Source organism: Onychomys torridus, chromosome 3 (assembly GCF_903995425.1).
Source record: "Onychomys torridus chromosome 3, mOncTor1.1, whole genome shotgun sequence".
Taxonomy (NCBI): domain Eukaryota; kingdom Metazoa; phylum Chordata; class Mammalia; order Rodentia; family Cricetidae; genus Onychomys; species Onychomys torridus.
In genome coordinates this window covers 135,923,806-135,936,585 of record NC_050445.1, presented here as the reverse complement: position 1 = coordinate 135,936,585, position 12,780 = coordinate 135,923,806, and the positions used below count along the sequence as shown (strand labels likewise).

Here is a 12,780-nt window from a genome sequence, read left to right as displayed (position 1 = left end):
TCCCCAGCAACAAGAATAAAAAGAGGCCTGGCACATGCCTGTAATGTCAGAGCATCGAAGTGTAAGGCCAACCTGGGCTACATAAGACCCTGTCTTGAAAAGAGGGGAGAGAAAGGAAGGCTGGAGATGGAAGTTGTTAGAAGGTTTGCCTGGCATGCCTGGCATGCGCAGAACTCTGGGTTTGGTCCCCAGCACTGCACGAATGGATTGTGGTGACACAGTGTGCCCACAGTCTCAGCACTTGGGAGGTGGAGGCAGAAAGAGCGAAAGTTCAGGATCATTCTTGGCTGCATAGTAAGCTCCACATGAGACTCTCCCTGGATAACCAGTTAAGTAGGCATTGAGTCCATGCTGGGTCACTTGGCAGCAAATATATCACATTGCTTTGAAACAAGTGAGTAGCCAGGCAGCGGCTGCACAGAGCAGGCTGGAGTCCTGGTGACAAAGCGCAGCTGAGAAACATGCATGCTTCTCGCTGTCTCTGACACCTTCAGGGGCCACCAGAAGTGTCTCATGGTACAGAGAGGGCTTCCTGGAAGCTTAGCTGGAAAGGAGGACTCTATCCCTGGGCATCCTCGACTTTGTGGATGAAAGTTGCTGCAGTACATCTGGAAAGGAAGGTGTGGAAGCATGCCCACCCTACAGAAGGACCATGATTGACATCTGCAGGCTGCTTATTTAGACTGTGCACGCTCCCTGGGACAGCGCTTGGCTCATAAAAAGCCCCTTTTTCTCACAGTATCTCTGGACAGTATGGAGCGGGTGTGTCTGAAATGTGACAGGCTGGGACTTTGGGGTCTGACTGTCAAGGGCTTTCCAGTTTTAAGCCTATGGTAGTGCTCCTTTGTCTCAGGCACAGGAGAGTAGGGGATGTCCAAGATAGGTAGAGAGGTGAGGCCTGCCCCCAGATTTTTTCTCAGCTCCAAACCAGCTTCCTGATGACCCCTTTCTTTTTGTCCAATCAGGAATGCTTTCCTACCAAGGAGGGGAGTGGAGGCACATCTTTAATTCCAAGACTCAGGAGCCATAGGCAGGCAGATCTCTGTAGTTTGAGGCCAGCTTGGTCTACCTGAGTGAGTTCCAGGATAGCCAGGGCTACACAGAGAAACTCTGTCTCAAAAAGAAAAAAAAAAGAAAGAAAGAAAGAAATGCTTTCCTGCTTTGGGTTTTAAAGAAAATAGGGTAAGGGCTGGAGAGATGGCTCAGAGGTTAAGAGCACCAATTGCTCTTCCAGAGTTCAATTCCCAGCACCCACATAGTGGCTCACAACCATCTGTAATGAGATCTGGTGCCCTCTTCTGTGTACATAATAAATAAATAAATCTTTAAAAAAAAAAAAAAAGGAAGGAAGGAAGGAAGGAAGGAAAATAGGGTACTAGTCAGCACAGTGCTAGGCACAGGAGAGGTACTTCATAGGTTTGTTTGTTTGTTTGTTTGTTTGTTTGTTTGTTTGTTTTGAGAGAAGTTGTCATGTAGCCCAGGCTGGCCTCATGCTCACTGTGTAGTCAAGGATGCCCTTAACTTCTGACCCTCCTGCCTGTGTCTTGCAGGTGTTGAGTTACTGCTGGCGCCACCAGGCCCAGAGGGTAATTTCTCCCATGAATCATTCTCACCTTGCCCTTAAAAGAAGCCCATGGTCCTTTTAGGTATGTCTAGTTCCTTCTGGTGTTAGCAACGTCGTAGAGGGGAGTTAATGTAGCCAGGCAGGACTGAATGGCTGGATTAGAGATGGGAAGCCTTAAGCCACCCCCTGACAGCCCATGCTGCCCCATCTATGAGTAGACCAGATCTCTGTCTGAGCCCTCCATGGTGAGCACTTCCTTTCATGTAAAGGCAACATTAGCCCCTTCTCTGTCTCAGCCTTTCAGTTAGAGCTCTCAGTATTTTGAGCAATAAAAAGTCTAGAGTGTGTTTTATCTAAGTGTCATTGAGCGCCTAAGCTCAGTGTCTTGCAGCTCAGTGGTAGAGCACTTACCCAGCATGCTTGAGGCCTTAGGTTCATCCCCAGCAGCACAGAAAAAGGCAGGGAGGAGAGAAAAGATCCAGCAAACAAAGACATCTGTTTCTCACATGTCCATAAACAGAAAGAAAAATAAACACCATCAAAATTATTGCCCCCGTACTTTGCCCGCATGCTCCATTCAGAGTCTGATTTGGGATGGAATTTCTTGTTTGATTAGTTTTTCTGTTCCATTTCTTCTTTTTAAAATAGAACCTAGTGTGGTGGTATTGTGTTCCCCAAAATATTGTGCACTCTAATAAACTTATCTGGGGTCAGAACAGAACGGCCACAATATTAAACATAGAGATTAGGCAGTGGTAGCACATGCCTTTAATCCTAGCATTCCAGAGGCAGAGATCTGCCTGGATCTCTGTGAGTTCAAAGCCACACTGGAAACAGCCAGGCATAGTGACTCACACCTTTAATTCCAGGAAGTGATGGCAGAAAGCAAAAAGGTATATAAGGCGTGAAAACCAGGAACTAGAGTTGGTTAAGCTTTTAGGATTTTGAACAACAGTTCAGCCTGAGATTCATTCTGGATGAGAACTCAAAGGCTTCCAGTCTGAGGAAACAGGATCAGCTGAGGTGATCAGGCAAGGTGAGGTGGCTGTGGCTTGTTCTGTTTCTCTGATCATTCAGCGTTCACCCCAATACCTGACTCCTGGGTTTGTTTTTATTAATAAGACCTTTTAAGATTCATGCTACAACCTAGTAGATGGGTTGTTTTGTTTTGTTTTGTTTTGTTTTATTTTTTAACTTCTGTTCTCAATATTGTTATCTCAAACAATGTTCCATGTTGTAAACATTATACGAAGAACATGATCAAGATAAAAGGACCTAGGATCTATTGTGTGATATCCAGAAACTAGTGTTTGTATTTAGGTCTGTGTATGTATTTGTGTGTGTGTGTGTGTGTGTGTGTGTGTGTGTGTGTGTGTGTGTGTGTGTAGTTTTTATGTGTCCTGCAGTCAGTTCCAAATAACCACACACAGAGAGAATTATTATTAATTATAAATGCTCAGCCTATAGCTTTGGCTTTTCTCCAGCCAGCTCTTACAACTTAAATTAAAGCCGGGCAGTGGTGGTGCACGCCTTTAATCTCAGCACTCGGGAAGCAGAGACAGGTGAATCTCTGTGAGTTTGAGGCTAGCCTGGTCTACAAAGCAAGTTCCAGGAAAGACACCAAAACTACACAGAGAAACCCTGTCTCAGGAAAAAAAAAAAAAAAAAAAAAAAAAACAAAACTTAAATTAACCCAATTTTATTCATCTATGTGCTGCTCCAAGGCTCATATACTTCATCTATGAACTTCCCGTGTTGTTTCTTCAGAGTCTGGCTCAAGACTCCTCAGACTCTGCCCTTCTTCTTCTTTCCAGCATTCTCTCTACCCCGAAAATCCTACCTAGCTATCAGCCAGTGACTTTTTATTATCAATGAGTGCAACACACTTTCATAGTGTACAGAAGGATGATTCCACAGCGGGTGTGTGTGTATGTGTGTGTGCGTGTGTGCGTGCGTGCGTGCGTGCGCGCGTGCAGCCTGATTTTGGATGTACATTGCTTACGTATTTTGTCATTTGCCCCTTGCTAGTGAGTATGGATGCCACTACACCATTCTAGCAACATTGCTACCTGCTGGTGTCATTAGAGTCCCAGGAAGCGGCAGAGAGAGTTGACGGGATACTCAAGGGGTTTATCCAGGTGTCTGAGCTGCACAGACGTTATGCTTCGAAGCCAAGCAGGCTTGAGTAGGTCAGCTCTGTCAGAGCACATACTTGGAAAAGATGTGGGCATCATCAGCTCCTCATGGCCGTACCTGTAGAAATGGGATAAAAGCACCTCACACACTCTTGTCTGTGGCTCTGGTGTGGGGGTTGTACCCAAGTACTAGGTTTACTGTGCACAAAGTGCTTAGTAGGACAAGGCTTTAAAGGGAAAAGCAATTGTGGTCTCTACATGTATCCCACTGCAGTGTAGAACGGCCGGTCCAGCAGGAGCTTGATGTTTCAGCCAGAGCCCTGTTATCATCATGGCCACCTCCCTCCCAGTCCTCCCATGTCCCGAAGGCCTTACCTTCCTGGGGCTTCCTGTGTCCTGTGTGTGCTCCTGTGGTTCTGTGATGGTCCCTTGATCAGCTCCTCTCCCTCTTTGAATGGTGCTCAGGTCTCCCCCGGGTCTGTAGACGCCTCTGCACACCGTCTCCTCAGTTGCCCATCACCGCTCTAGCAGTAGTGTTGCTGTGAGGTGTTGACTGTCCTGTCGGCTCACCCCCTTTTGGTCTCACAGTCCACGGTGCGACACCATCCCTCAGCTGTGGGAGAACCAAAAGAAAAGGTGGTGGTTGGTTTTCCCTAGCCCATGGGAGGGATTAGAGGCAATTAGAGGTCATTTCTGGGTGTTCCTAGTCGTCCCTGCCCCCAACTCCACTGGTTCAGAATGCAAAGCAATGTATCTCCAGCCCTGCAAGACCCTGACTAGGATAAGATGCTGCTTGTGCAGACTCAGAGTATCTTTGTGTGGGCGTGATGGCCAAGGGTGACAGACCCTGCTTGCCCCTTAGAGTTACGGAAAAGCTAGCTGAACCTCCTGAAGCACACGTGCCCATGGTGACATCTGAATCCATTTAATGTAGATTTTGTTGGTCACCTCCTGCATACCCAGAAGCAGCGTTGGCTGCATATTTACAAAGTCTGTTGAATGGAGGGAGGCAGGTCTACCCAAGGCTTTTGGGTGCTCCTTAGGAAGGAGCCCAGGGCCACCGTATGACAATGTTCTGATGTCACTACATACGCCCTCATCAGCCACTGCTGCCTGCAACCTGGGCCTGCTCTTGTTCGATTTCTGTGCTTGAACAAAGGACTTAATTCATTCGTAGACTTTGTTTCCCTGTTTCTGCTTCTCCATTCTTGTGGATTTTTTTTTTCTTTTCTTCCTGTTGTTCCTTTCTCACTTTTTCTGTTTTTGTCCTCTGCTTGTTTTTATTTCACCCTCTCCCGGTCCCTCTCCACCTCCTCTCCCTCCCTCTTCCTCTTTTTGTCTTTCTCTGTTTCTTCTTCCTTGTTTGGTCCTTTTGAAGTTGAGCCCAGTGGCGGGACTCCACGGCGTAGACCTCTCTCCTTCTGCCCTTGCTGTGTCCAGGAAGGTAACGTAACCTCGCCCACTTATCCCCACTGCCTCTGAGGGGCCGCAGCCACCGTAGTCCAACAGGGAGCCAAGCCCAGCAGTTGCTCCTCTCTCTGACTTCAGAATGTCATGAGTATGTGGCAGTTTCTTACAAGGCACAGTATCCCTTTGACTATCTAAGGGAGGGGACCGAGGGAAGCCAAAGAGCCTGCGGGCTCCAGTGTCTGCAGGCTGCAGTTCTCCTGTGGTTCTGCCTACCATTGGTGCTTGGGGTCTTGGGGCCGGTAAGCTCAAGGCCAGCATCCAGAGGGCCAGGAACAGGGGGCGGGAACCCCCTGTGGCAGCAGTTTGTATTGGCAGAGTCAAGGAATACTGTCCTTACAAAGACTGGTCTACACAAACGCCCCCCCCCCCCAAGTTTTGTTGTTTTCCTCCAGAGCAACCACTAAAAACAAACTTCTTACCTTGTGTCTTGCTGAGTGTGTCTTGTTTGTTTTAAGTTTGTCTGATTTGAAGTCTGTTGTGGTGCTAAGATTGTCATTGGCAAGGCATGTGGGCAGGGGAAAGGGAGTGTGGCCATGACTAACCCCTGCTAACCTTTTCTCTGCTCTCCATGGTTCTCACATCTGACCACCTACCCCACCACATCCCCTTGCTCATCAGCTATGACTGAGCTCCAACATGGCTCATGAGTAGTGTCCCAGTGTCTCCCTGCCCCCCCGAACCCCCCCCCCCCCCCCCCCCCTGTGGAATTTGGGTCTTTACATGCTGGGAGGTGGGAAGGAGGGACAGACTTGGTACACTCGTGGCTTGCCACTCTGGACAGCTTGCATGCCTCAGGGCTTCATCTCCATGGCCACATGGGCACACTGTGCAGAGACGCTCCAGAAGGAATGCGTGGAACTGGGCTCTAGGCTGCTTTAAAGCCGAAGACCCAAGTCTATTGGAGCGGGGAAGGAGAGCTTGGGCCCCCAGACCTGTAGGCAGGCTCGACAGGCCAGGATGGAGGTGTCTATCTTTGAGAGTAGAGCTCAGGGCCAGGACCCCCCAGGTCAGGAGCAAGGGTGCATGTGTGCTTGGCACGGTCTGATACTAACCCTTGCGTGCGTCAGTTCTATGGTGGTCAGAAGTGTGGTCACTGGCTAAAGGCTTTTAGACTTAGGTCTGACATGTATCCAGCATAGAGTGAAAGCTTGGCCTTTGACTAGCGTGAGAGAGTTGGGAAGAAGCAGGCTATGACACAAGATCAGCACCTACCTGAGGATGCTATCCATATTCTTGTGTGAGGGCTGCTCAGGGCTGGACCATCCAACCAGGTTAGTGGAGGGGACTTAGAGGGTTCCAGTGTGACACCTCTTAACTCGAGGTCTGTGAATGAACTTCGGGAAGCCCTTAGAACACCCTGAATTCTGTAAAGAATTACTGCATGTTGGGATGGGAGTGTAGCTCAGTGGTGGGGCATTGCCTAGCACATATGAGGTTCTGTGTCCCATCCCCAGCACACAAAAATAATACTAACGGTTTATGTCCACGTGGGCAAAGAGCCACTGATACAGTGTGTTTACACGGCAAGGTCACGTGAGCAGCTCTGTACACTAAGCAGAAGGACTTTGTTATTTCCTGGGTGGTTTGATTCCTTCGCGAGTCCTTCTTCCATGCTCCTGCTGCATTTAAGCCTGGTGGTGTGACTACTGATGTGTCGGTGTCAGTCAAATGGTGGCTCAGGACAGCTCAAGTCAGCAGGTGACGGAAGAGCAGCCACCGCTACCCTCCTCAGCTCTGGGGTCTGCCACTGTTGTGCTTCGTGTCTGTCAGGCAGATTTTGCTGCAGTGTTTGTTGGGCTGCGTGCTAAGAAGGGGTATTTTAGGGCAGGGGATGTAGCTCAGTGCTAGAGCACTGGCCTGGCATGCATGTGTCTAGGTGAGTGCACAACAAAACAAAGAAACGGTATCTTCCTAGTCAGACTAGGAAGCAGAAGTGAAGTGTGAGGGGCCCCTGAAAGAGCCAGCTGCCCAGGAAGAAACGGGGTTAAAAGAAAGTCACTTAACAGCAAGGTGTAGAACGAGGCATGGTTGGCACACATACCTGTGATCTCAGAATGTGCAAGGACGGAGACAGGAGGATCAGGAGTTCGAGGCCAGCTTGGGTTCTCTGAAACCTTAAAGGCCAGGTGTAGTTTGTAAATATACTTCTGTTTAGTAGACTGTTTCCCTCCAAGGAGACCTAGTAGCGAGGGGAGAGCAAGTCATGTCACACGCAGGCACACCTGCATCACCGAGCGGGGACGTGTTAAGCTTGACGGAAGGAACAGTCACCCAGAACAAGGCCTGGGCAGGACTGATGGAAAGTCTAGGTCTGTCAGGCCCTGGGATGGACACAGTGCAATGGCCTGTCGTTCTCTGTCCCCTTCTCCCCGTCAGGGCTGTAGGCAAACTTTGGAGCTGGCTTGGGACTGTTCCAGCAGCATCTTGCTTGGCTCTTTGCACATTTGCCTCAGTGTGACAATCCTGGGCTGGGCAAACAGAGACCATCCCCTTTTCTGACCCTCAGTCTCTCACACAGGCATGGGCAAAAAAGATGACCCCAAGCTGATGCAGGAGTGGTTCAAGCTGGTGCAGGAGAAAAACGCCATGGTGCGCTACGAGTCGGAGCTGATGATTTTGTGAGTAAACTAAAATTTAGGAACCAGCTACAGGGGGTGCCAGCGTTTGGTGCGTCCCAGCAGGCACAGCTGTCCTAGCTTGGCAGGGTGAGAGAGCAGGTCCCCAAGTCACTGTTGCTGTCTCCGCCTCAGTGCCCGGGAGCTGGAGCTGGAAGACCGCCAGAGCCGGCTGCAGCAAGAGCTGCGGGAGCGCATGGCCGTGGAAGGTAAGTGGAGGGCACGTGAGTGGGAAGGTGACATGGGCCACTGTCCCAGGCCACACGCCTGATGCCTTCAGCCACTCGGCAGATCACCTGAAGACGGAGGAGGAGCTGTCAGAGGAGAAGAAGATCCTGAACGAGATGCTGGAGGTGGTGGAGCAGAGGGACTCGCTGGTGGTCCTGCTGGAAGAGCAGCGGTTACGGGAGAAGGAGGAGGACAAGGACCTGGAGGCCGCAATGCTGTGCAAGGGCTTCAGCCTGGACTGGTCCTGAGCCTGGCTACCGTGTTCGTTGATTGGCACCCACCTGACCCGGCTGCGTTCTCCCAAACCACCGGATCCAGGTTCAGAAGAGGCCTGGCATCCCTGGCAGGCAGCACACAGACACCTGTGCTGTGGGAAAACCCCAGGTGAGGGTTATCATCCGAGGTGACTCCATCACCTGGGAAAGGCCACTCGGACTTCCCATTCAGGAGGGAGGAGAAGGGTGTGTTTGAGGTGTGCCCCGGGGGAATCTCCTGCGGGTCCCTGAGGGCTTGCTGCCTGGCACCGCTCCTTCCTTCTGCTGGTAAGAGAGGGAAGTGGCTCCTCTTCAGAACCACAGCCACCACAGAGCACCTGAAGAGCAGAGCAGTCACTGCCCTGATGCTCCCCGAAGCACCACCAAAGAAGGTCCAGCGGTGTCTACGGAAAGGGCTGTGGATGGAGGAGATCAGCGGGGAGCGGCACCCATGGGGGTGATGCCTACCCTACCGCTGCAGGGGAAGCCAGACAGCAGGCAGGTTCATTATGCAAGTTAGAAGGGCGCAGGAGGGGTCTGTCCCCAGCCCCACCACACACTGGATTCCCAGTGGCCAAGGGCCCCAGGCCTCTCGCATGGGCGGTGGCCTGAGGCCCATGGATTGCTGTGTTTTGCTTTTAGTTCACAACCGTTTTGACACTGGAAAGTATTGACTTTGGGAGAGCGCTGAGGGAAGCCCTACATGCCGGCCTCCCCTCCCCCCATTGACAGACAGGCGCCATCCCTGGTCAGCACCCACATCAGTACCGGAGATGGCCCCCCCTGGCATTTCCCTGTGTTTGCACATTGAGACAGGACTGATAACCTGGCCAGACACTCAGCCATGTCGGACCCTTTTTGTCAATTAACTTATTTTTTTAATACTTGAAAGTAAGCAACTTCATTTTTATACCTTTACTAAAGACACTGATTGCCTGTCACCTGCGTGTAGGAGTGACCGGGAGGTCTTTGTATATCCCATGCAGCCTGATGCAAAACTGACCTGATTCTTGTTACATGCATCTATTTATTAGCCTTCTTAATAGTGTTACTGACCTGGTTGGCACCAGGGAGCAGCTCAAAGCCCTGTGGGTCCTTGCTCACAGCTTTTCTGTCCCCTCCTCCACCCAGCACCCTGTCCCTGCTGGCACTGGACTTCTACAAGAGAACTGCCTCTCTCTGAGGGTGCATTCGGCACCAGGTGGCCAGGCCTCAAGACAGACAGGCTGCTGTGGGCTATGCTGTTTGGATCGTGGCACTGTGGAACCCACTTTGTCCAGTTTTGCTGCCCAGGTTTTACCTCCTGTACATACGTTAACGGTTGAGGGTAGCCCCTCTTCACTCTTGCTGGGACCAAGTCAAGTGTGACCTTGTCCTTGGACTGGCAGATGACAGTGCCCTGGTCCAGCTAGACTGGAGAGTGTGTGTTGGTCTCCCCTTAACACACTGGCCACTCCAGTCTTCCCTGCCTGCACTAGGATTTTCTTGGCCTGGCAAGAGCCAATAAGCACCGTGTAACCAGCTCCATAAGCCAAGCTGTTCATTTCTTGTGGTTCACCCAGAGACCGGTGATGGGGGCCAGGGTGCTTCTCTCAAAACAGCAGCACATGGACCAGGGCATTGGTGCCACACCAATCTGGAAAAGGGCATGCCAGCTGGGCCTGGTGGGAGGGGCTGGTGCAGAAAACATGTCGTCTCTGGCAGCCTTCAAGGCTCCTAAGGCCGCTTAGCCAACGGCCCACACTCACCCTGGACTTCCTGTGGGAACCGCAGTGTGCCTCAACTTGAACACCCATCTAACTGCAGAGGAGCAGCTAGCTCACTCTTCACCTTGTGCAGAAGCTGCCATCTCTCCTGTGGAAATACAGATGTGCTGCTAGCAACCACCACAGCTCTGATGTCATCACTTCCTGGTCTCCACCACGGCAGTACTGCTATTTTTATTCTCTGTCTGAAACGGGGAGAGGAGGATGTTCTGGATTCCACTTTTCAACCACATTCTGCCAATCAGACTGGACTTTGGACAGGACGTTTATCGCCTGTGTGGCCTTCTCCTTAACTCTGTCTGCCTCCCCAGTGCCAGTGGCAATCCCGGGAAGGCCAGCCCTGTCATTCCTGCTAACCCAGAAGAAGGAAACCATTTCCAGAGTGACTCAAGAAGGATGCAGGGGCATGCTGCGCCCCCAGTGGCCTCACAGAGCACCAGGTGTTCCCTCCCACCTCTGTCCTGGTCAGCCATGATCTTGTTGATCTTTCCAAAGCACACGCTGCTTCCTGCAGTCACCAGAAGCAGGGCAGAAATCCACCAGCCTGGGAGACATCCCCCAGCTCTCCAGCCGTGACAGCATGAGGATGTGGGGTTTTCGTAGAGCACTTTTTTTCTGGCTCCCAGTTTTTAACCACTAGTTTGCAGTTGATTTCAGTGGTCTGGGGACATGTGTTCTCCACCTCTGGAAATGCATGCAGGTCTAGTCAGATGTTCTTCCCAGGGACTATGTCTTCACTTGAAGGCAGGGAAGAGAGGGATAGATACACACTTCATACGTACATAAGATGCTAGAGCGCATTTGAGTAAGCCCAAACTCAAGGCTACGTACATTGAGGCACCAGGCTCTACCCCTGAAGGGCAAGCAGAAGGTAGCTCCCTGCTCCCCAGTAAGAGCTGGGTCAAAACCCCAGGTTCTAGCCCAGCTCAGTTGATATCTTTGGGCATTTCCCCCCAGCAGCCATCCTTAAGATAATTTTGACCAGCAACTTTAAAGGATAAGACATTTTTCACTAGGACAGGAGAGGAAATGAGTTGGAGCGGGAGTGACAAGTATCAGGGGCTGGAATACAGCCCAGTGGTAGAGTGTGTGCTTAGCATGCATAAGGCCCACGGTTCAATCCCCAGTACCACATTTAAAAAAAGAAAAAACAAAACAAGCTTTTTTTGAGAGATGATAACATGACCCACAGAGGAAACGGTCTGTTTTATGCGCAATAAAGTTTTTTAAAAAAGAAATAAAGACTATTTCTGAAGCCTTTTTTCTTCTCTTGGCATTGAGCCAAGACACAGTTCCTTGTATCTAAGCCAGTCATTTGGCCAGCTTATAGGTGAGCGTATACAGACAGGGTTGCTCAAAGAATGTGGCTTTTCATTTGGTTGATGATTTCGAGCCCTGTGTGTTATCCTGACTCAGCCACCAGCAGCTAGCACTTAAGAAGTTCTCTGCAGCACCCTGCTTAATAAGAAGCGCTGAGTAATGCCAAGAAAGCCGGAGCCAGCCCCTTAAGGACTGCTGTTACAGCTGGGCATGGTGGCACAGGCCTTTAACCCCAGCACTCAGGAGGCAGAGGTAGGTGGAGCTCTGTGAGTTCAAGGCCAGTCTGGTCTACAGAGCGAGTTCGAAGACTACATGGAGAGACCCTGTTTTTAAAAAAGGAAGGAGGAGGAGGAGGAGGAACAACAAGAAAGACTGGTGTTGCTAAAATTCTTAAGGTTCCAATGTCAATCTAAGGCAGGATTCCACCAAAGTTACTCTGGGAAAGCAGTGTGTTCACTGAGGTTCATTACAGAACTGAAGTTACTTACAGGGGTGGGGGATTGTCCCCCCCAAAAAAACCCCCAAACACTGCACCTGGAAAGCCTCTAGCCAGCAGAGGTGAGGACTTCCTTGTGCCACCTAGATGGAGTCCCCTTCCCTAGACTTCCCCCACCTATGTAACTAGCCCCTCCCCCAGCCTACGTGCAAGTAAGACAGTTGTGTACAACAGGTCCAGTAGGTAAGAACTGGGTCGCCAGGTGAGGGTCATGTGACTCTTCCTACCCATCCAAGAGGTCATGACCCATCAACAAACCTAGCTGGGAGGAGCTTTTGCAAGGGGGTGAGACTGAACTCCACAAGATGGCCGTTACCAGAGGACAGTCACAATGGCTGGGTTACCAGTTATTTCAGAGACAGGGTCCACTGCCCAGGGCCTGTGTGTAATGAGAGGTGAAAAGCAGAAGGATAAGAACAGCCAGTTCAGGAGGGGCACACCCCAGACTCCAGCTCAGGAGGGGCATACTGAGACCCCAGACCCCAGCTCAGGAGGGACATACTGAGACCCCAGACCCCAGCTCAGGAGGGGCATACTTCCACCCCAGACTCCAGCTCAGGAGGGACATACTGAGACCCCAGACTCCAGCTCAGGAGGGGCATACTTCCACCCCAGACTCCAGCTCAGGAGGGGCATACTTCCACCCCAGACTCCAGCTCAGGAGGGACATACTGAGACCCCAGACCCCAGCTCAGGAGGGACATACTGAGACCCCAGACTCCAGCTCAGGAGGGGCATACTTCCACCCCAGACTCCAGCTCAGGAGGGGCATACTTCCACCCCAGACTCCAGCTCAGGAGGGGCATACTTCCACCCCAGACCCCAGCTCAGGAGGGACATACTGAGACCCCAGACCCCAGCTCAGGAGGGGCATACTGAGACCCCAGACCCCAGCTCAGGAGGGACATACTGAGACCCCAGACTCCAGCTCA

The 12,780-nt window shown here is 51.2% G+C and overlaps 1 protein-coding gene across 8 annotated transcripts in view; it reads left to right on the top strand.

Annotated features, from left to right (window-relative positions):
* The window catches only part of Mical3 (microtubule associated monooxygenase, calponin and LIM domain containing 3), a 205,026-nt gene extending 193,872 nt beyond the window's left edge, over nt 1–11,154 (top strand). For all 8 annotated transcript variants that reach the window (XM_036180675.1, XM_036180668.1, XM_036180672.1 and 5 more), the window contains 3 exons: nt 7,688–7,787; nt 7,920–7,993; nt 8,076–11,154. In XM_036180675.1, coding sequence (XP_036036568.1) covers nt 7,688–7,787; nt 7,920–7,993; nt 8,076–8,260 — 359 coding nt within the window. In that variant the 3' untranslated portion in view covers nt 8,261–11,154. The remainder of the gene's footprint in view (nt 1–7,687; nt 7,788–7,919; nt 7,994–8,075) is intronic.
* The last annotated feature ends 1,626 nt before the right edge of the window (nt 11,155–12,780 follow it).